The sequence below is a fragment of the Antennarius striatus genome, chromosome 24 (assembly GCF_040054535.1).
Source record: "Antennarius striatus isolate MH-2024 chromosome 24, ASM4005453v1, whole genome shotgun sequence".
Lineage (NCBI taxonomy): Eukaryota > Metazoa > Chordata > Actinopteri > Lophiiformes > Antennariidae > Antennarius > Antennarius striatus.
In genome coordinates, this window is record NC_090799.1 from 10,410,733 (window position 1) to 10,434,020 (window position 23,288).

The 23,288-nt window shown below is 45.8% G+C and overlaps 2 protein-coding genes across 2 annotated transcripts in view; both read left to right on the plus strand.

Moving 5' to 3' along the window:
• Nucleotides 1-2,166, plus strand: part of arl6ip6 (ADP-ribosylation factor-like 6 interacting protein 6) — a 3,737-nt gene extending 1,571 nt beyond the window's left edge. The window contains exons 3-5 of the mRNA XM_068309299.1: nt 1,105-1,158; nt 1,328-1,439; nt 1,604-2,166. Of these exons, the coding sequence (XP_068165400.1) occupies nt 1,105-1,158; nt 1,328-1,439; nt 1,604-1,691 (254 nt within the window). The 3' untranslated portion in view covers nt 1,692-2,166. The remainder of the gene's footprint in view (nt 1-1,104; nt 1,159-1,327; nt 1,440-1,603) is intronic.
• A 6,389-nt stretch (nt 2,167-8,555) lies between these two features.
• On the plus strand, nt 8,556-21,749 carry LOC137591117 (high affinity choline transporter 1-like). Its single transcript, XM_068308884.1, has 8 exons — nt 8,556-8,739; nt 8,969-9,082; nt 9,167-9,322; nt 9,417-9,565; nt 17,212-17,355; nt 17,572-17,725; nt 17,833-18,047; nt 21,228-21,749. Exons 1-8 carry the CDS (start codon nt 8,556-8,558, stop codon nt 21,747-21,749), a joined length of 1,638 nt encoding a protein of 545 aa, XP_068164985.1.
• The last annotated feature ends 1,539 nt before the right edge of the window (nt 21,750-23,288 follow it).

Genomic DNA, 23,288 nt, shown 5'->3' on the forward strand with positions numbered 1-23,288 from the left:
AAGGCGTAACCGTAACAAAAAGGAAAAAGGAAGGTCCTCCTGCAGCGACATTCCTCCTCACTGTGGGGCCTCTGAGTGTCCAGGCTGGAGCTGAGGGTCTATGTCCTGCAGGACAATCCAGGAACCTCTGGTCTGTGGAACCAACCCTGGACTGGAACAGGACCTACCAGAGTCCACCCACACTGACCATTAGGGTTCCTGTGGGACCAGTAGGGCTCCAGTGGGACCAGAAGGCTCCAGTGGGACCAGAAGGCTCCAGTGGAACCAGTAGGGCTCCAGTGGGACCAGTAGGGCCCCCGTTGGGACCAGTAGGCTCCAGTGGGTCCAGTAGGACTCCAGTGGGACCAATAGGGTCCAGTGGGACCAATTGCGCTCCAGTGGGACCAGTGGGGCTCCAGTGGGACCAATAGGGTCCAGTGGGACCAGTAGAGCTCCAGTGGGGCTCCTGTGGGACAAATAGGGTCCAGTGGGACCAGTAGAGCTCCAGTGGGGCTCCAGTGGGGCTCCTGTGGGACCAGTAGGCTCCAGTGGGACCAGTAGGCTCCAGTGGGACCAGTAGAGCTCCAGTGGGACCAGTAGGGTCCAGTGGAACCAGTAGAGCTCCAGTGGGACCAGTAGGACTCCAGTGGGACCAATAGGCTCCAGTTGGACCAGTGGGGCTCCAGTGGGACCAATGGGGCTCCAGTGAGACCAGTAGGCTCCAGTGGGACCAGTAGGCTCCATTGGGACCAGTTGGGCTGCAGTTGGACCAGTGGGTCTCCTGTGGGACCAATGGGGCTCCAGTGGGACCAGTAGGATCCAGTGGGACCAGTAGAGCTCCAGTGGGGCTCCAGTGGGACCAGTAGTTTCCAGTGGGACCAGTAGGCTCCAGTGGGACCAGTGGGGCTCCAGTGGGACCAATGGGGCTCCAGTGAGACCAGTAGGCTCCAGTGGGACCAGTAGGCTCCATTGGGACCAGTTGGGCTGCAGTTGGACCAGTGGGTCTCCTGTGGGACCAATGGGGCTCCAGTTGGATCAGTGGGGCTCCTGTGGGACCAATGGGGCTCCAGTTGGATCAGTAGGCTCCAGTGGGGATCAGGACACTAATCGTTGTGGTTGTTTCAGAGCTGAGGACAGAGAGAGTGAGAGGACCTGACGGGATGGAGCAAAGGATGCTGGGTAATAATTTAGACTCATGTTCATTGATGTTACCGTGTTCTAGTTTAACGTGTGTGTGTGTGTGTGTGTGTGTGTGTGTGTGTGTGTGTGTGTGTGTGTGTGTGTGTGTGTGTGTGTGTGTGTGTGTGTGTGTGTGTGTGTGTGTGTGTGTGTGTGTGTGTGTGTGTAGGTTTCTGGAGTGTGTTGGTGCTGTCGGTGATGGTTGGCTGTATCTGCTGCGTCTTCTCCTGGACCCTCACCTACCTGGACCATCGCTGTGCTGCCTCTGTGTTCACACTCAGGTAACACACACACACACACACACACACACACACACACACACACACACACACACACACACACACACACACACACACACACACACACACACACACACACACTCTGCTCTCTCCAGTGATGTGATGATGTGTGTGTGTGTGTGTGTGTGTGTGTGTGTTTCTTCCAGAGAGCGGTCTGGAATGAGTCTGGGCTGTGGTCTTGCTGTGCTGAACGGCCTCATGGGATTGCTGACGGTGATCTGGAGCCTCTTCTGACGGCACGCCTCTGGTCTCCAGTTAGCTTCAGTTAGCATTAGCATGGAGCGAGAGTGACGTGTTAGCATAGCATGTTAGCGTTTCTCTAACTTTCGTCTGCAATGTGAGGAAGAGGAGGCTGTGTTCAGTTTTACATACGTGGTCATGAGTACTCAGACCGTTGGCTGTGACACATTTAACCCACATGCTGTCCATTTCTTCTGGTCCTCCTTGAGATGGTTCTACTCCTTCATTGCAGTCCAGCGGTGTTTAATTACACTGTATGGACTTGATCAGGAAAGGAAGGGCACACACCTGTCTATAGAAGACCTTACAGCTCACAATGCACGTCAAAGCAAGTGAGAATCATATATATATATATGTGTGTGTGTGTGTGTGTGTGTGTATGCAATAATTTTGTTTCCTCTTCTTATTCTAGTTTCCTTCATTAATGATTCTGATTATATATCTGCCACTAATAAACATAGTCAGTGAGGGAGTGTGTTTGGTGGATTATTTCTTTGTTGTGACGACGCCTCTTGGACATGTGATCCCCCTGGAGAGCCCGTTTGTTCCCCTTTAGCTGGAGCCACACTGGTGTCATTATTCTGTCAGAAATTTCGAGCGGGTGGTTAAGGACCACATCACATCCAAACTGCCCGCATCATTCGACCCAGAACACCCACGTGAGGATGGTGTTTCTGGATTTCAGTTCAGCAATCATCCCCCAGGACCTGGTATGCAAACTGGGCCCTCTGGGGCTGAACACCCCCCTGTGCAACTGGCTTCTGGATTCCTTACCAACAGAACCCAGTCTGTCCGAGTGGGCAACAAAACCTCCAGTGTCATCTCCCTGAGCACCGCCCCCCCCAAGGACTGCATCCTGGCCCCCCGCTGTTCACCCTGATGACCCATGACTGTCGTCCCTGGTACAAAACCAACCACATCCTGAAATATGCGGATGACACGACAGTTGTGGGCTTCATTCAAGATGACAACGAGCTGGCCTACAGGGATGAGGTGCAATGGTGTAGGAGGAACAACCTGCTCCTGAACAGCAACAAGACCAAAGAGGTCATCGTCGACTTCAGGAGATCCCGACCCAGCTTCACACCTCTACTTATCAATGACACAGCAGTGGGGGTCGTCAGCAGCACCAAGTTTCTGGGGGTACACATCACAGATAACCTCAGCTGGTCACTTCATACCACCTCCCTGGCAAAGTGAGCACAGCAGCGTCTACACTTCCTGCGACGGATGAGAAGGGCCTCCCTCCCGTCTCCCATCCTATCCACCTTCTACAGAGGGACCATCGAGGGCCTGCTGACCAGCTGTGTCTGCGTCTGGTCCGGGAGCTACAGGGCCTCAGACTGGAAGTCTCTGCATAGAGTGGTGAGGACAGCGGAGATCATTGGGACCCCACTCCCCCCTCATCCAGGACATTGCACACAGACGCTGCCTAGCCAGAGCACACCAGATTCAGTCTGACCCTACCCACCCTCACCATGGACTGTTCTCCCTGTTGAAGTCAGGCAGAAGGTTCCGCAGCATCCGCTGCGATACAACTAGTTTTAAAAACAGTTTCTTTCCCCTGGCCGTTAGACTACGAAATGCTAGATAAATCTCCCCCGGTCCGTTCATGATCCCTAACTACACTTCTGCACCTTTTACAACATTCCCATGTGTAATATTCTTCTCTAATGTTAGCTGCTAAGTACAGACACTGTACATAATTATATAATATAATCTATTATTATTATTATTATTATTGTATATAAGTATATTATATAAAAAAATGTCCCTCTCACCCTTGTGGGGTGGTATCTGTGTGTCATCCTCAAGCTCGGGTCCTCTACCAGAGGCCTGGGAGTCTGAGGGTTCTGCGCAGTATCTTAGCTGTTCCTAGGACTGCGCTCTTCTGGACTGAGGCTTCAGATGTTGTTCCAGGAATCTGCTGGAGCCACTCTTCCAGTTTGGGGGTCACTGCCCCAAGTGCTCCTACTACCACGGGGACCACATTAACCTAGATCTTCCACATCTGTTCCAGCTGTTCTTTCAACCCTTGCTACTTCTCAATCTTTTCGTGTTCCTTCTTCCTGATGTTGGCGTCAGCTGGAATCGCCACATCTATCACCACTGCTCTCTTCTGCTCTTTGTCCATCACCACTATGTCCGGTTTGTTAGCCAGTAGCTGTTTGTCGGTCTGGAAGCTGAAGTCCCACAGGATCTTAGCCTTGCCATTCTCAACCACCTTCGGTGGTATGTCCCATTGGGATTTGGGTATATATATATATATATATATATATATATATGTGTGTGTGTGTGTGTGTGTGTGTGTGTGTGTGTGTGTGTGTGTGTGTGTGTATATATGTATATGTGTGTGTATATATATATATATATATATATATATATATATATGTATATATATATATATATAAAAATATATATATATAATATATAATTTACAGTATACATAATTTTCAACATTTGAAGTTTACATGCCAGGCCTTAGGCTCCATGCAATATGTATTTATTTATTACATTTTATGTATAAGACTCATACTGTTAATAACACGTAAAACATGTCTATGTCTATCCTCACACTGTTTATGTTTCCTAACACTATAGAAATAGCGATGCAAACAAATGCTGTGTACTCCGGTTGCCAAGCAATGACATTTCATCGCCAGATTCACTGTTCTGAGTCTCTGTGCATTGACAATAAAAGGAAGTCTTAAGTCTAAGTCTAAGGAAAAACACAGGCAGTACAACACAAGCTTTCCACCGACCTGAAGAGGGCACACCACCCTTGTCTTGTCGAGAGCCATGGCCTCGGATTTAGAGGTGCTGATCCTCATCCCACTCGCGTCACACTCAGCTCCAAACCGTCCCAGTGCAGCTGGAGGTCCAGGTTTGATGAGGCCAACAGGACAACATCGTCTGCAAAAAGCAGAGGTGAAATCCTTTGGTCCCCAAACTGGACTCCCTCTGGATCCTGGCTGCACCTAGAAATTCTGTCCATAAAGATTATGAACAGAACCGGTGATAGAGGGCAGCCCTGCCGGGGTCCAACATGCACCTGGAACAGGTCTGACTTACTGCCGGCAATGCGAACCAAGCTCTGGCTTCGGCCATACAGGGACAGCCTTCAGCAAAGGGCCCCGGGCCCCAGACTCCCGAAGCACTCCCCACAGGATACCATGAAGGACATGGTCAAATGCCTTCTCCAGCTCCACAAAACACATGTGGACTGGTTGGGCAAACTCCCATGAACCCTCGAGCACTCGATGGAGAGTGTAGAGCTGGTCCAGTGTTCCACGACCGGACCAAAACCACATTGTTCCTCCTGAATCCACGGTTCGACTATCGGTCTAATCCTCCTCTCCAGTACCCTGGAATAGACTTTTCCCGGGAGGCTGAGGAGTGTGATCCCCCTATAGTTGGAACACACCCTCCGGTCCCCCTTTTTGAAAAGAGGGCCCAACGCCCCGGTCTGCCAATCCAGAGGTACTGTCCCTGACTGCCATGTGATGTTACAGAGACGTGTCAACCATGACAGTCCCTGCACATCCCTGCCATCAAGGAGTTTGACAACCACCTCGGTGACTTCAGCTTGGGTGATGGACGAGTCCACCTCTGAGACCTCAACCTCTGCTTCCTCTGTGTCAGACATGGCAGTGGGATTGAGGAGATCCTCGAAGTATTCTTTCCACCGCCCGACAATATCCTCAGACGAGGTCAGCAGCTTTCTGCCTCTACTGTAAAGTGTTGGCTGTGCACCGCTTTCCCCTCCTGAGGTTTCGAATGGTTTGCCAGAATTTTTTCGAGGCTGACCGACAGTCTTCCTCCATAGCCTCCCTGAACTCCTCCTAGACCTGAGTTTTTACCTCTGCGACTACTCAAGCTGCAGTACGCCTGGCCTGCCTGTACCTGTCAGCTGCCTCTGGAGTCCCACAATTCAACAACATTTGATAGGACTCCTTCTTCAGCTTGATGGCACCCCTTACTTCCGGTGTCCACCACCAGTTTCAGGGGTTACCGCCACGACAGGAACCAGTGACCTTGTGACCATAGCTCCAAGCAGCTGCTTCGACAATGGAGGTGGGGAACATGGTCCACTCTGACTCAATGTCCTCTCCTGGAGGTGGGAGTTGAAGACTTCACTGACAGAGGGTTCTGTCAGACGTTCCCAACAGACTCTCAAAACACGTTTGGGTCCGCTGAGTCTGTCTGGCCCCCTGCTCTGCCAGCGGATCCAGCTCACCACCAGGTGGTGATCGGTTGACAGCTCTGCCCTCTCTTCACCCGAGTGTCAAACATACGCAGTTGGAGGTCCAACAATACCACAACAAAGTCGATCATTGACCTTTGGCCTAGGGTGTCCTGGTGCCATGTGCACTCATGAACATCCCTATGGTTGAACAAGGTGTTCATTATGGACAAACTGTGACTAGCACAGAAGTCCAATAACAGAACAGCACTCATGTTCAGATCGGGGAGGCCGTTGATCCCAATCACCCCTTTCCAGGTCTCACGGTCATTGCCCACATGAGCGTTGAAGTCCCCAAGGAGAACAATGGAGGCCCCAGTCGGACTGAGCCCAAACTGTGGGTGGAGGTGAGCCTGACTATATCTAGTCGGTACTTCTCAACCTCCCTCACAAGCTCTGGCTCCTTTCCCCCCAGCAAGGTGACATTCCATGTCCCTAGAGCTCGACTCTTTGTCTGAGGATTGGGTCATCGAGCCCCATGCTGACGACTGCCACCCAATCCACACTGCACCCGTCCCCTACAATTTCCTCGGCAGGTGGTGAGTCCACCGGAGGTTGGATACACGTCGTCCTTTCGAGCTGAGCCCGGCAGGGCCCCGTGGGTGGAACCCAGCCACCAGGCGCTCGCATATGAGCCCCAACCCTGGGCCTGTCTCCAGGATGGGGCCCCGGTTGCGCCATACCGGGCGAAGTCACGGTCCTTGATATTTTTTTCATCATAGGGGTTTTTGTGCTGCTCTTCGTCTGGCCGTCACGCAGGACCTGTTTGCCAAAGGATACCCTAGCAGGAGCATAAAGCCCCTGACAACATAGCTCCTGGGATCATTCAGGCACTCAAACTCCCCCACCACGATAAGGTGGCAGCTCTCGGAGGAGATGCACAAAGATATGGAAAAAAAAGACTGGTGAATTTTCTTGGAACAGAGACTACAGAGACTGGATGGTTTGGAGCAAAGCATTCACATGAATGATGTAATCATCACTGGCATAAAAACCAAGCCTCGTACTAACGCACATGCTGTAGCCAGGGGGAGTGGAGAGACCACGGAGCATAACACTGACACTGAGACAGTGGGGTAACAGGTGAGTTCCCAACTCAGAGATCAGGAGTTAACTGTAGATCAGACCAGATTGAGACATGTTACCCATCACCATCTGGAGGTAGGAGATCACCTGCAGCCTTGATGAAATTCAACAACTGTTAAGCACAAGATTGGTCTTCTGAAACAAGGCTTCAAACTTAATGAACAAAAAACATGGATTTGTGCTTGGAGGGATAACATTAAGTTTGAGACATTAAAAAGCATGTTGATATGTGTTGATTATTTAATAGCATGTGTGATCAACTGGTTAATTCTTGTATAAACACTGTCTAGTGAAAGAGGTTAATATGATCATTATATTCTTGTGGAGAACACTGGTAAGGTCAACTGGTAAGGTTTGACCATCTATGATGTTAACAAACCTTGTTGTTCCAGGAAGACTGTAACCATGGTTCTGCTCTAGGTTATATCTGGGACAAAGACTAATGTCTGGACGTGGATAAGAGTGTGAACGTCAGTCTAATTTCACTGGATGAACTGGTTGAACACATTTAATGTCTGAGTTTGTTGACAATATATTGTAATGATAGAGCTGTGTGTTGATTGTGGGGGAATTTCACAAACCTAATGGCTTCTACCAGTCAGCCCTTTTTTTTCAGATGTTGATGTTGAAAATGTGATGAAGGTGTGAAGTCTGTTATATTAACATGTCCAAATAATAAATAAAAATACCCCCAAAAAACTAGATTATCACAAATAGACATGCACACTCATTCTGTGCAGAATTAATTATACTTAAGTTATGTAGACGTAAAGTATGAAAAGAAACTGTCACGGGGTGCAAAAGAACCCAAGTGCAGCACAAAGAGACAAGACAGGAGTTAAGTTCAATGGTGTTTATTTTCAGGCTGGGCAGAGTGGGAGTCGAACCCGGGTCTCCCAGGCGGCAGGCAGGCAGGTAACCGATAGGCCAGCGGAGCACACTGGAGACACAATGGATCACTCCAGAGAAAGGGGGCAGGCAGGAGACGAGGTCAAGGGACGGAAGGCTAGTCAGTTTACCGGGGCTGGAACAGGAGGCAGAGTCGTTGGACAGGCGAGGGTCAGGTTTACCGGCACAGAGAGACGAGGCAGAATCCGTGGACTAAGGGCGGGTAGGTTGGCTTGGAGGCAGACGAGAGGCAGAGTCCAGGGACGAAACAGGTCGTGATCGGGCAGGCAATCCGGAGTAGAACGCTGGAGAGTAGGACATGGGTCAAATACAGTCTGGCAGAGACTGAGTGTGAGACGTGGGTTTAAATACCGGACTGATTGCTGATGGGCTGTAGGTGTGGGTGATCAGTGGGAGGTGTGGTCAGGCTGGGAGGTGGGACAGTGGAAACTGTGGAGCAGACTGCAGGAACGGAGTGATCATGACAGAAACACAAAGGTAACAACCCTCAACCCACTGCCTGTCATTCCTTTAGTCAGACACTTCTTTGTGAAACAGCCTTTACTGGTTGTTCAGGAGATTCTTAAATAGCAGTACAAAAATACCAAGAGTACGAAACTTCTTACAGATCCAGCAGAATCATGGGTCTCAACGTCGCAGGTCTAGTAATGATGGTGATCTTTTATTTGCTAGTGTTGGGAATCGGTGTTTGGGCGTCAGTCAAATCTAAGAAAATGGAGAAGAATGCAAACGGTGGACAGGTAGTGATTTCATTCTTGGCTAACCGGAATATTGGATTGGTAGTAGGAATCTTCACTATGACAGGTGAGTTCCAACAGAACCTAAGAGTTTTTGTTCAGTTGGACGAGTATCTTCCATGGATGGGGTTTTAATTATGCATCAAAATGCGTTGTTTCCAGTTGTTTGATTGAGAAGTAACTGGTATTCCAGTTCAGAGGTCTTAGCAAACTGGCCAACTGGAGCACATCTCCACATCAATATTTTTCATTATAAACTTTTTGATGAATGTTCTGAGCACTTTGTTTGCTTGCAGCTACTTGGGTTGGAGGTGGCTTTGTCATTGGTATTGCAGAGTCAGTCTATGACCCCACCCAGGGTCTAATCTGGACTCTTATCCCGCTGCAGATTTCACTTTCCTTCCTCATTGGTAAGTTTCATATCAAGTCTAAAATGGATAGCAGTCTAGACTGTTCTTCAATATCAAATGTAGTCTTTTCTTATCCAATTAAAGGTGGGTTGTTCTTTTCAAAGCCAATGAGGGAGAACAATTACATCAGTATGATGGATCCATTCCAGAGGAAATATGGCAAAGCCCTGACTGCGGTTATCGCCGTTGTTCCTGTCCTGAGTGAAGTTATCTGGATTCCTGGATTGCTGATTTCTTTGGGTACGAATGTGCAACTACACTCAAAAACATTCACTTCCTGACTCCCTTATATTAAGTCTTCATTCTGTACTTTTGATATCTGGATCTGATCCAGGAGCCACCATGACAGTGGTTCTGGATCTGCCCTTCAGTGTTTGCGTCTGGATCTCTGCTGCTGTGGCCATCACCTACACCGTTCTTGGAGGACTCTATTCGGTTGCTTACACTGACGTCATCCAGATGTCACTGATCCTTATTAGTCTGGTGAGTTTTCAACTCTGTAATATAATAAAAACCATGTTTTTTCTGGTCTCTATAGATAAATAGTGGTCCTTTATAACCCTACCAACTCCTAGAATGAGGAAGAGAAACGGGTCCTGTATCGACTGTACATCCCAAAAGCTGGTGAAACAGTGTTCAAACACGCTGATGTCACTCAGCTCTTGTCGGAACACAACAAAACAAGTCAATCAATCAACTTTTATTTATACAGCGCTTAATCACATCTGAAGACATTTCAAAGCGCTTTACAGATAGAAAGCCAACAATGCCCTCCAGAGCAGCATAAGCAACGGTGGGGGGGGGGGGTATTTCTAACTGTAGGCTCTATCAAAGAGGAGGGATTTTAGTCATCATAAGGAGTTTGAATTGTATTCTATGATTAATCAGGAGCCGATGAAGTGACGCTAGGACAGGAGAGATGTGTTCTCTCCTCCAGCTGCATTCTGAACTAACTGTAGGGTCCTAATAGAGGAGCTAGGACAGCCCATAATAAGGAATAGCAGTAATCCAATCTAGAAGTAACAAAGGCATGAATGGTTTTCTCTGCGTCTTTAAAGGATAATAAATTTCTAACTTTAGTAATATTTCTCCAGTGAAAGAAGTCTGTCTGGGATACAGACTGATGAGAACCAGAGGACAGATGTTGATCAGAAATCCCTCCCAGGTTCCTGACCTCACTGGTGGAGAATAGATCAATGCTGTCTAAGAGAATTACAATGTTAGACAGATCATCTGTGAGATGCTTCGGCCCAATAATAATGACTTCAGGTTTGTTACTGTTCAACATTAAGAAGTTGTGAAGCATCCAGGATTTAATATCCCTGAAGCAGGATTCTGATTTAATCAGCTGATCAGATTCATTTGTTTTAATTGATAGATATAATTGAGTATCGTCAGCATAACAATGAAAATTAATGTTATGTTTCCTTATAATATTTCCCAATGGTAACATATAGATTAAACAGAAATGGCCCCAGAACGGATCCTTGAGGTACTCCACAGGTGAGACTCCCTCGATCTGAAGATTTATTATCGACATAGACAAACTGAAATCGGTCAGATAGATATGACCTAAACCAGTCTAGTGCTGAGTTTTTAATCCCAACTCCCTCTTCCGTTTCTCTCTCAGGCCAGCACGGAGGTGCTGATGCATGCTTTTATCTGTAGATTAGGTCATTGTAATGCACTGCTCTCTGGTCTTCCCAAAGAGTATTAATAATCTACAATTTTTACAAAACTCAGCCGCACGCGTGCTGATGAGGACCAGAGGGCGGGAGCTCATTACACCAGTTTTACAATCTCTGCATTGGCTCCCCGTCCGCTTCAGGATCGATTTTAAGGTTCTCTTATTAATTTTTAAACGTCTTGACGGTCTTGGACCGTCTCATCTGTCTGACCTGCTTTTATCATATCAACCCTCACGGACCCTGAGGTCCTCTGGCACCGGCCTTTTAACCATAACACGAGTACTAACAAACACCCACGGTGAGGCTGCATTCAGCCACGATGGCCCTTATCTGTGGAACAGCCCCCCAGGGAACCTCAGGGCCTCAGACTTCAAAAAGAAGCTCAAAACTCACCTTTTTAACTTGACTTTTAACTGATTTCTTTTACTCCCTTATTTCCCTTATCTTACTACTTTTATCCATTTAATCATTTTTATTTTATTTTATTTATTTCTATTTTTATTTATTTTATTTTAAGCCTTGTGCATTTTATTACTTTAAAATGTTCTAAACCCCAACATTTTTTATACATTTCATCCTCATTGTCTGTTTTTACTCCACTGTCCTAATCTTTTAGTTTTTAGCTCCACTGTTTCCTCCTGGGTGGGGGCCCTCCACACCGGGAGTCGTGTCTCGTCTGCCCACGGGGGTATCGCCCTGGGGATCCCTCGGGCCCGGGGGACTGGGGCGGCTCTGCAGTTGGTGTGGTGTCTGCCCTGGTCTGTCGGGGTTGAGGGGGGGTCTCTGTGGCGGTGCTTCCTGTGGCTGCGGACTGTGGTGCCTCCCGGTGTGGATGCATTTTTTATGTATGAAAAGTGCTGTATAAATAAAGTTTGATTTGATCTGACTCCAATCTCCTTAAAGAATATTATGGTCAACAGTATGGAATGCTGCACTCAGGTCTAACAAGACTAGAACAGACAGAAGACCTCTATCTGACGCTGTTAACAGGTCATTTGTGACTTTAAGCAGTGTGGTCTCCGTACTGTAGTTTGTTCTAAAACCTGACTGAAAATCCTCTAACAGGTTGTTCTCTAACAGGTAGTCATTTAGCTGTTTGGCCACTACGTTCTCTAGGATCTTAGACAGGAATGGCAGGTTAGAGATCGGCCTGTAATTTGAGAGGAGGCCAGCATCTGGGTTTGGTTTCTGAAGGAGGGGCTTGATCACAGCCACTTTGAAAGATTTCGGTATATAACCTATTTTTAAGGATTGATTGATTATGGATAGTACAGGTTTATTTATTAATGGTAAAACCTCTGAGGAGCATACTTGGAATTTTGTCTGGTAGACAGGTGGTGGGTTTAGCAGAGGAAATTAGGGAGTTTAAATCAGAGAGTTCCACTGGCTGAAAACAGTCCAGGGTATCGCCAGAAATAGTCGATTCCTCTGCTAACTTACTGTGTTTGGCAATACGTAATGGATCTCATCTCTAAGATTTGTAATTTTGCTTTGTAAAAACCTAAGAAAGTCATCACATTCCAGATGTAAAGGACTGGTAGGCTCCATACTGTTGTGTTTCTTAGTCAGCCTGGCTACAGTGCTGAAAAGAAACCGAGGGTTGTTTTTATTTTACTCTATTAAAGTAGAGTAGTAAGTATCTCTACTTCTACCCAGAGCCTTCTTATATGACATGAAGCTGTCTTTCCAAGTTGAATAGGCTAGGTCAGTTTTTGTTGACCCCCAGATTCGCTCCAGTCTGGGGGGGGGGGGTGTTTAAGGTCGCGGACTGACGAGTTAAACCACGGGGCTGACCTTTCCTGTTTTCTAATTTTTCTTTTTAACGGGGCTATGTCATCTAGACTTGTCTTTAGGATGTTAGTCACACTGTCTGTGAGAAATTCAATAGTCTGGCCATCACTGGATTAGAGGACAGGGGAGCATACTGACTCTAAGGCTGAGGGGATTTATTCTTTAAATTTAGTTATTACTGAATCAGAGATTGATCTGGTCAAGATGGTTTCATCCTGTGGGTTATTGTTAATTAGGGCAAAGTCAAAAGTAACTCAGGAGTGATCTGACAAGAAGTCGTTTTGTGGGAAAATAGCCAAGTGCCCTATATCTACACCGTGGGTAAGGATAAGATTGAGGGTGTGATGGTGTTTATGGGTAGGACCATCCACCAACTGTGATAAGCCTAGAGAATCTAGCCTAGACTTGAACCCAACACAGAAACTCATTCACACTGTCGACATGAACATTGAAATCTCCTATTACTATAACCTTATCTTTGGTAGCAGCCAAATTAGATAGAAATTCAGAAAATTCTATCAAAAAAGAGGAATATGGTCCAGGAGGATGATGTACAATTACAAATTCAATAGAGTCACTTCGTTTATTTGAGGACTGCAGCACATTCATGCTAAGGCTCTCAAAGGTACTGTAGCTAGACTCAGGTTTTGGATTAATTGATAAGTTAGTTGTAAATGGCTCCACGCCACCTCCTCGTCCACTATCACGTGCTATATGACGTGCTAACATATTCATCCTCATGTAGCCAGGTTTCTGTTAGTCCAAAAATATCAATACTGTGATCGGTTATTAGATCATTGACCAAAAGAGCCTTGGATGATAATGATCTAATATTTAAAAGACCACATTTAATTATCCTGTCTGAATTTTGTCTAGGTACGCATTTAATGTGGATTAAGTTACTATGGTTAATTGAAACAGTATTTCTAGATTTTAACAGTCTAACACTTCTATAGGTCCGGGGGACAGACAGTCTTAATGGGGTGTGTGTTTGTTAAACTACAGTTAGCTATGGTTGGGGACTGTAGTCGGGGAACTCAGAAGCGTGTAGGACTGCAGCTCTGATGCCTGATCTCCACTCTGGTATGTCAGGATTTAGAAGATAGACTTTGAACTATATTTTTAGACAAGAGGGTTGCACCATCCCAAGTAGGATGGATGCCATCCCTCCTAATGAGACCAGGCTTGCCCCAGAAAGCTTTCTAATTATCAATGAAGCCTACTGAGTTACTGGGACACCACCTAGTCAGCCAGCGATTAAAAGATGACATGCGGCTGAACATCTCATCGTTGGTTACATTTGGGAGGGGACCAGAGAAAACTATCAGCCAGTTTGCAAATGTACACACTGACTCGACGTTAGCGTTTAGAACCTCCGACTTTCTCAGGCGAGCATCATTTACCCCACAATGAATTACAATTTGTTTTGTGGTGGGGTTTCGTTTTTCTTAAGGACAGGAGACAGTAAGATATTTTATTTGTCAATTCAAATCATGTATAGGTTGAGTAGCAGTACAATAATATTTATTTATTTATTTATTCAGTTCATTTTTCTTCTTTCCAGACATGTTATTACAACATATTTCACTTTCATCAGTGTTGAAACATCATCAGCAACATCCGAAAAGAAAAAAAAAGGGGTAATGGGTAGAAGCCATTAGCTTGTAAGATTCCCCTAAATCATCAATAAAACATCTCCTTAGAATATGCAATCAACAAACTCAGACATTAAAAGTCTTCAACCAGCTCATACATTGAATTCTGACAGACGTTCATACCCTTATCCACTTCCAGACATTAGCCTTTACCCTAGAGTATAACCATGTTTACATTCTTCCTAGGAACACAAGGTTTGTTACCATCATGGATAGTCAAACAGGAAGTTGACCTTACCAGTGTTCTCCACCAGAATATAATGATCATGTTAACCTCCCTCAGCAGACAGTGTTCATACAAGAATTAACCAGTTTGTTACACGTTAACAGTTACACATGGTATTATATTGTCAGAAGATATCAACATGCTCTTTAAGGTCTCAAAGTTAATGTTATCCCATGTTATCATGAATACAGGTTGTTGTTTTGTTTTGTTTTGGGTTTTTTTGTGGGGGAGAGGTTTGTTCATTGGTCCATGTTTCTGACATCAATGGTGTTGATTTTTTCGACTGTTCCATGAAATACTTGACGTGTCCAAAATCGTGGAGCTCCACTATTGAAGTGACTGTCGTACTGATCTCTGGTGTAGTAACAACTCTTGTGTGTCTTTATTGATCATATTTCACCAACTCCTCTGCTCTCCTGATCACCATTGTTTTCATCTGGTCTGGAGAAAGCCCCTTTGTTCTGACGAAGATCCTGCAGGTGTTGGTCCAGGTATTGGTCCAGGTGTTGGTCCAGGTGTTGGTCCAGGTGTTGGTCCAGGTGTTGGTCCAGGTGTTGGTCCAGGTGTTGGTCCAGTTGTTGGTCCAGGTGTTGGTCCAGGTGTTGGTCCAGGTGTTGGTCCAGTTGTTGGTCCAGGTGTTGGTCCAGGTGTTGGTCCAGGTGTTGGTCCAGGTATTGGTCCAGGTGTTGGTCCAGGTGTTGGTCCAGGTGTTGGTCCAGGTGTTGGTCCAGGTGTTGGTCCAGTTGTTGGTCCAGGTGTTGGTCCAGGTGTTGGTCCAGGTGTTGGTCCAGGTATTGGTCCAGGTGTTGGTCCAGGTGTTGGTCCAGGTGTTGGTCCAGGTGTTGTCGATCAGCCCATTCTTCTTCAGTTGTCGAGTTTTTTTTAGCGATATCAGCATTCTTTTAGTGAGATTCTCATTAATGTAGACATTTTCTCCTTTCAGTTTGAAGCCTTGTTTCAGAAGAGCTATCTTGTGTTTACGATTGTTGAATTTTATCAGCACTGAGGTGGTCTCCTACCTCCAGATGGTGATGGGTAACATGTCTCAATCTGGTCTGATCTATAGTTATCTCCAGATCCCTCAGTTGAGAACTCACTTGTTGCTCCAGAGATTTGATGTCAGCGCTAGCCATAGCATTTCTGTAATCCCTCATCTTGATGTTGATTCCAGTGATGATCACATCATTTATACAAATGCTTTGCTCCAAATCATCCATTCTTTGTTGTTCCTGTTCCAAGACAACAATTTTTCGGTCTTTTTCATCCATGTCTTTCTGCATTTTCTTCATTTCATCCTTCATTTCTTCCATGGCGTCTAGCACCGGTTTTAGCTTTTCTTCCAACTTTTTATCAAAGTCACTCCCTAACTTATCAGAGTTGCTCTTTAACTCACTCTTTAATTCTTTCATGGAGACCATCTGGTCTTTAGTATCCTCCGATTTCCCTTTCCCTTTCGTCATTTTGCAGAGAATAAGTGTCAGTCTGGGTACGAGTTAGAGAGATAGAGACAACAGGAGACAGAAGAAAGACGTCTGCTCCCGTTGAGAGCCGGAAGTGCTTCATCCACAGGTTGAGTCCAATAATATCGATGATATTGACAGACAGACAGGTCCAACAAACAGACAGGTTCAACAAATACTTATCTAAGCATGATGAGAGCTCTGGGGACGATGAAAAAGTCCTCCGGTGTGTTGTTGCAGAATATTCTGGGTACAGGAAAAACTTCAAGTACAAACTAGGAAATGGATCACATCTCTTTTTACACCCTAAAGGTGTGACTAGGGGGAGGTATTAACCTCGGCCCATCTGCTTTCAACCAGTTCTTTACGGCTCTCAGTTGGTACATCATGACCTCCAGACGTTACCAGAAAGATCAAGTCGACAGTTTGACAAAACTATTTGATGACATAACATAATCAGTCACGTGACCCCTGTGGGGATCTGCTGCAGACATTCTCTGGATGACCCTGTGCAGAAACATACATTCTAACTTCAGGTAGAGTGTCTGAAATGACCTGGCTAGCTGCTTCTGTCAGCGTCTAACTTCTTCAAGGATACCGACAGTCATGCAAGTATTTCCAAATGTGGTCTAACAAGAAATATCTTCATGCAGCGTCTTCATGACCTGGAGACATCGTGGGGCCACCTTCACAGGAGCTGGATGATTTGACTCACACAACAATCCAGATCTCTGGTTCAATTAAATGATATTATTTTGTTATATTAAAAACTTTCCACCACAGTTTAAACCTCGGTTTAGCTTTACTCATTCACTTTAACTGTCCCTCGATGTCGCATGCTCTGGCCCCCGGGATGCAGCTAACTGTGGCCCCTGGCCCCCGGGATGCAGCTAACTGTGGCCCCTGGCCCCTGGGATGCAGCTAACTGTGGCCCCTGGCCCCCGGGATGCAGCTAACTGGCCCCTGGCTGTCCTAACTTAACGTGTCTCACTATTGAAGAGCCAATGACCAGAGTATACTTCTCAGTCGGCGCTACTGAGGGGGGCAACCTTGTTTGAGACACAAACGGAGGGGGCCGGAATAGTTTGAGGATGGTGGTGTCCAGTAGGCTTCTCTTGCCTACGTCTCCCCCTCTCAGTTATCCAAACATGCTGTTTGTATCTGATCTAAGTCCTACATCTAAACAGGTGATTTGCATAGCCCCGCCTCGTCTGCGTGAGAACCCTCCCCTCTCATTATAACACGGGACCTTTTAAAGACGATGTGTTTCCAAGAACCACTTGTTCACTTTGTGTCCTTCTGTCCTCAGTGGTTGTCTGTCCCTTTTGTTCTGACTTCTGGGATTTACACCAACATCATTGAAACAGCCGTCAACAACACGTATCAGGCACCGTGGCTCGGCCGTCTTGGGTCGAGTGATGTCGGGAGATGGATTGATCATTTTCTGCTGATGGTAAGATGAATCACAATTGTACTACGGCCGGAAAATCTTTGTCAAAGTAAATAAAGACAAACATCAAACATTACAAATGTTGTGTGCAACAGTGATCCGGTTGATGAATAAAGTGAAATCGAACTTTGTTTTGTTACTTCCTAACAAAATAGGAAGTATTAATTCACAAAGAGCTAAAAGTCAGAGTCTGGCTCATTTCTTGTTTAATCTTTTCAGAGCGTGGGCAATCTGGCGGTTCAGGACTTCCACCAGAGGACGCTCTCGTCCAGCTCCACGTCCACAGCCAGACTCATCTGTTTTATCGCAGCAGGACTGGTCATCGTTGCTGGAGGTCCATCTGTGCTGATTGGAGCTGTGGCAGCGTCAACAGGTCTGGTGTCGGATTAAGAGTTGTGGTTGTTAGAGACGTGTTTGATTCATTGGGTTTGGACAGAATCTGATGGTTCTTTATTATTTATAATTGCACCATTATTTCAGACTGGAATTCCACTTCCTATGGCTCTCCCTCTCCATACGAGCGTGGACAAGGGGCTTTGGCGTTGCCCATCACCATTTCCCAATCAACCCCAATTTTCATTTTTGCCTTTGTCATCGGTGGTGTTGCTGCCGCAGTGATGTCATCAGCTGACTCCTATCTTTTATCTGCTACCACCATCTTCACCACCAACATCTACCAGACCATCAGGAGTCAGGTGCGTTACAAAGAACAGAAGTACAGAAGTAATGTTGTCAGATTTCAGTTTCTTAGAGAACACACCACTGCTGTCATACAGCAGGATGTTAGTCCGTTGTACCCGTTTAGCATCAAATCACAACCACAGTTATGTCAAGGCACATTTCAAGAAATCTAATCCTCAATGCTGGTCTTGCATCTTAATAGGAAGAAACCTCAGATACAGTGGGGGAAAAACGTATTTATTCAGCCACTGATTGTACAAGTTCTCCCAGTTAAAAAGAGGAGAGAGGCCTGTAATTGTCATCACAGGTACACCCCAACTATGAGAGACAGAATGAGGGGGAAAAATCCAGAAAATCACATTGTTTGATTTTTAAAGTATTTAATTGCAAATTATGGTGGAAAATAATAATTTGGTCACCTACAAGCGAGATTTGTGGCTTCACAGAGCTGTAACTTCTTCTTTCAGAGGCTCCTCTGTCCTCCACTCATTACCTGTTTTAATGGCACCTGTTTGAACTCATTAGCACTATAAAATACACCTGTCCTCAACCTCAAACAGTCACCCCCCATCTCCACTACGGCCAAGACCAGAGAGCTGTCAAAGGACACCAGAAACAACGTTGTAGACCTGCACCAGGAAGACTGAATCTGCACTAGGCGAGCAGCTTGGTGTGAAGAAATCAACTGTGGGGGCAATTATTAGAAAATGGAAGACATACAAGACCGCTGATAATCTCCCTCCATCTGGGGCTCCACGCCAGATCTCACCCTGTGGGGTCAAAATGATCACAAGAATGGTGAGCAAACACCTACTGACCAATCAGAGCTCAGCAGGTATAACAGCCCCACCTACTGACCAATCAGAGCTCAGCAGGTATAACAGCCCCACCTACTGACCAATCAGTTCTCTTGAAAACGGGCCGTCCGTTTCCTGAGAACCCGGTGGATCTCGGGTCACAGCTTGTGTGCAGAGCGCTCAGGCAGAGAGAATATTTAGGGATGGCTGTAATCCGGTGGGATTGGCTGAACAATGACTGTAGACAGGTAGAGGTTTTGGGGGGAGGGGTTACATTACATCTGTCAGCTGCTGGAGCCTTACATCAGGAATGGAACGCACCCCAACCCCGCGCTGACAGCCCCACACAGTGTGCATTGACCTGAGGGTCTTTGAGACAGTTAATATATTTCTGAGTGATGTTGGTAATTATTATGATGTCCTTAAATCCCTCGTTGGACGGGTTACAAGCAAGACACAGATAGAATGTCATTGATCAGTGATTTGTTTCAGTAAATCATGGATTGATTGATTGATTGATTGATTGATTGATTGATTGATTGATTGATTGATTGATTGATGGGTACTTTTATGTATTCTGTTGGCGATGCTGAAAACCTGTGAAGAACACAGTACGTAGAGCTGTTCATAAAGTCACGGGGCTACGATCACATGTCATAACCAAACATGTGGTTCACACACACATTAATGAACACACACATGTTACTGTAGTCAGATACACAAGTGCAGTCATAGTGGGGCAGTAATGTTATAATGGCACCAACTTCCTCATTGACGCAGTCGGCCATGTTTTCCCAGAGATCCTTGCTCCGTTTGGCAGCTGCAACTGTGTTGCCTTTTGCCTGGATTATTGATTTGTATTGATCATATTTATTACGTAATTATTATTGTTTGCTCCTCCGTTGTGAAATATGCGGCTCAGGCCGGTTTGTTGCATGTTTGCGATTGGTCGCATGCAGCAAGCTCCGCCCTTTTTATGTGAGCGCGCTCAGATCTAGAGTGGACAAGTCTGGATTGAATTAGTGAGTTGATAGCCGGCTTTATGATACCGAAAATCTGGAGGGCGGATGTCTGGGTAAGTGAAGCCAGATAAGGAAGAGGAAGCCCAGCTAGGTTAATCCAGCTTTATGGGACAGGACTCTGGACGACTGATCCATGTGAAGGAAAGAATGAATGGTGAGATTTGGGGTGAAGACCTCCTTCCATCATTGAGGGCATTGAAGGTGAAACGTGGCTCGGTCTTTCATCATGACCATGATCCAAACACACTGCCCGGCCAACAAAGGATTGGCTTCTCAAGAAGCATTTCAAGGTCCTGGAGTGGCCCAGCCCGTCTCCAGATCTCAACCCCACAGAAAACCTTTGGAGGGAGTTGAAAGTCCGTGTTGCTCAACGACGGCCCCCAAACATCACTGCTCCAGAGGAGATCTGATGGAGGAATGGACCAAACACCAGCAACAGAGTGTGAAGACCTGGTGAAGACTGACAGAAAACCTGTGACCTCTGTTACTGCCAACAAAGAGTAAATAACAAAGTATTGAGATGAACTTTTGTTATTCACCAAATACTTATTTTCCACCATAATTTTTAATTAAATACTTTAATAATCAAACAATGTGATTTTCTGGATTTTTTCTCATTCTGTCTCTCGTAGTTGAGGTAAACCTACGATGACAATTACAGGCCTCTCTCCTCTTTTTAAGTGGGAGAACTTGAACAACTGGTGGCTGAATAATTCCCCCCCCCCCCCACTGTAGGTCCTGACGTGAGTTGGGTAACACACATGTAAGTCCTTCAAGACAATCTGGTACACTAGTTCTAGTCTGCCTGGTCGTAGTGAATTGGAATACAGTAATTCCTCGTGTATTCGCGTTCTACAATGCGTGTATTCACTACATTGCAAATTTTTAGTGGCTAGTCATGTGATATCATATGCGCATGCTATTGGCTGAGAGCATACTGAAGTCATGTCTTCTGTGTATTAAAGAAACACTTTAATACAAAAGTGCTTTAAACAGTCTATCAGAGTGTTTTAAAGGTAATATAGATAGAAGGTGGTTTCATATCAGTATGGGGGGGGGTCAGAAACATTTAAATTACCATAAATAATAAAATTGTTTGTCACGATTAATTTTTTTTTTTTTTGTGGGTGTTCCTGGAACGCATTAACCATGAGTAACGGGGGGTGACCGTAATCAAGCCAGGAAGTAACAAATACATGGACTGCTGTTATCTTTGAAGTGCAATATGAGTTCTTTTTATTGAGTAACTCCACAGTTATTAAATAATGGTCAGCTAAAAGAGTACGTTTTGGACGGACAATGATTTATTAAATGTAGGTGTCATTTGTCAGAACAGGGTCAAGGGTGCATTGAGTGGGTTCATGTATCTCCACAGGCGTCCGATAAGGAGCTGCAGTGGGTGATTCGTGTCTGTATCGTAGTTGCAGGCCTCGTGGGAACGTCCCTCACCAACCTGAGCGGGGGCGTCTTGGTGTTCTGGGTCCTGGGCTCGGACCTGACTTACACCATCATGTTCCCCCAGCTGGTCTGCGTCCTTTTCACCAATGTGTCCAACGGCTACGGAGCAACCACAGGCTTCCTTGTTGCAGTGGTGATGAGACTGTTGTGTGGAGAGCCTCTGATTGGCCTCCCTGTGATTCTGCATTTCCCACAATGCATCTTAGAGGATGGTGTCTACATCCAGACCTGGCCTTTCAAGACCATTTGCATGCTGGCTGCTCTGGTGTCCATTTTATTGTTTTCATACGTGTCCTCAGTCCTGTTTCAGAAGGGAATCCTTCCAGAGAGGTGGGATGTGTTCCAGGTGAAAACACAGAGAGATTCACCAGCAGAGGGCGCTAGAGAGGATAACGATGATGAAACCGTCTCTGAAGCGATGCTGGAGACTAAACACTAGGTGTCATTTGTATCGTCGGGGCAACCTTGTCATCAGTGGCGACACCACTTTGAAATGTAATTTTCGACATTATTTTAGGAGAGATTGTTCTATTTTTGGAAGTTATCCATGTAATTGTGATGATCTTTCTGTTTCCAGAGAATGTTCTCGTGCCTCAATAGTTTTTGGTTTTCTTGTTTTCTTTTTGCAGGACTTCAGTCACTATAATAAAGATATATGGAAGGCGGTGCTCAGTGTTTCTTCATTTCATGAGTGATGTACTCCAGTGAAAATCAGGGAAGTTCTAATTTCGGCAAGATCATTTCAAACATCTGCATGTCAGACAGCAGTTTGTCACACAGTAAAGGAGGGTCTGTCACTAGACTGACCTGCTTGTGGCACATTAAGAAATCCAAACCACAGTCAAAGGAATGGTGTGCCAGCTGAACTAGACCATCAGGTAAGCTGAGAACACTAAAGCTCGGCCGCACCCCAACAGTGATTGGCTGGTTTATGACAGCAGCACAACAAAACCTCTGCGACAGATTTATTTGTGGTTCTTGGTTTCAGTGATCACCACATTTAGATATGTTGGAGTCATTTTGGACCTGAACTGCTTTCAAATCCTGCGTTAAAACTGTAAATCTATCTGTTATAGATCCTTCTATCTTCAACCATCAATGGAAGATTTTTGTTTTTTTGTCTACTTTACGGTCTTTTGAGCTTCCTGAAGTGTTTATTTCCTTAGCCAACACATTATTTCACCAGTTCATAATAAAAAAGAATGTAACCGCAAGAGGACACAAGCCAGTGTCTTATTGTGCCGGTCCCAAGCCCAGATAAATACAAAGGGTTGTGTCAGGAAGGCATCCGACGTAAAACTTTTGCCAAATCAAACATGCAAATCGAATATATGACTTCCATACCGGACCGGTCAAGGCCCGGGTTAACAACGACCGCCATCGGCGCTGTTGACCTACAGGGCGCCGGTGGAAATTAGACTACTGTTGGTCGAAGAAGGAGAGGAGGAAAGTGTGTTCGTAGGAAGAGAGAGAAGAGGAACACCAAGAGTATAGGACTGAGAGTAGGGACGTTGAATGTTGGAACTATGACAGGAAAAGGTAGAGAGTTGGTTGACATGATGCAGAGGAGGAAGGTAGACATACTGTGTGTCCAGGAGACCAGGTGGAAAGGTAGCAAGGCTAGAAGTTTAGGAGCAGGGTTCAAGTTGTTCTATCATGGTGTAGATGGGAAGAGAAATGGAGTAGGAGTTATTTTGAAGGAGGAGTTTGTTAGGAATGTCCTGGAGGTAAAAAGAGTGTCAGATAGAGTGATGAGTCTGAAGCTAGAAACAGAGGTGATGAGGAGGTGATGGGCAGGTTTGGTATCCAGGAGAGGAACGCAGAAGGACAGATGGTAGTTGACTTTGCAAAAAGGGTGGAAATGGCTGTAGTGAATACTTTCTTCCAGAAGAGGCAGGAACATAGGGTGACCTATAAGAGTGGCGGTAGGAGCACACAGGTAGACTACATCTTGTGTAGACGGTGTAACCTGAAGGAG

What these genes read in the sequence shown, in the direction of transcription:
- LOC137591117 (XM_068308884.1), top strand. Translation starts at nt 8,556, where the DNA reads ATGGGTCTCAACGTCGCAGGTCTAGTAATGATGGTGATCTTTTATTTG. An exon ending in TTCACTTTCCTTCCTCATTG is followed by an intron (nt 9,083 to 9,166) that starts GTAAGTTTCATA and finishes ATCCAATTAAAG; the next exon opens with GTGGGTTGTTCTTTTCAAAG. An exon ending in ACCAGACCATCAGGAGTCAG is followed by an intron (nt 18,048 to 21,227) that starts GTGCGTTACAAA and finishes GTATCTCCACAG; the next exon opens with GCGTCCGATAAGGAGCTGCA.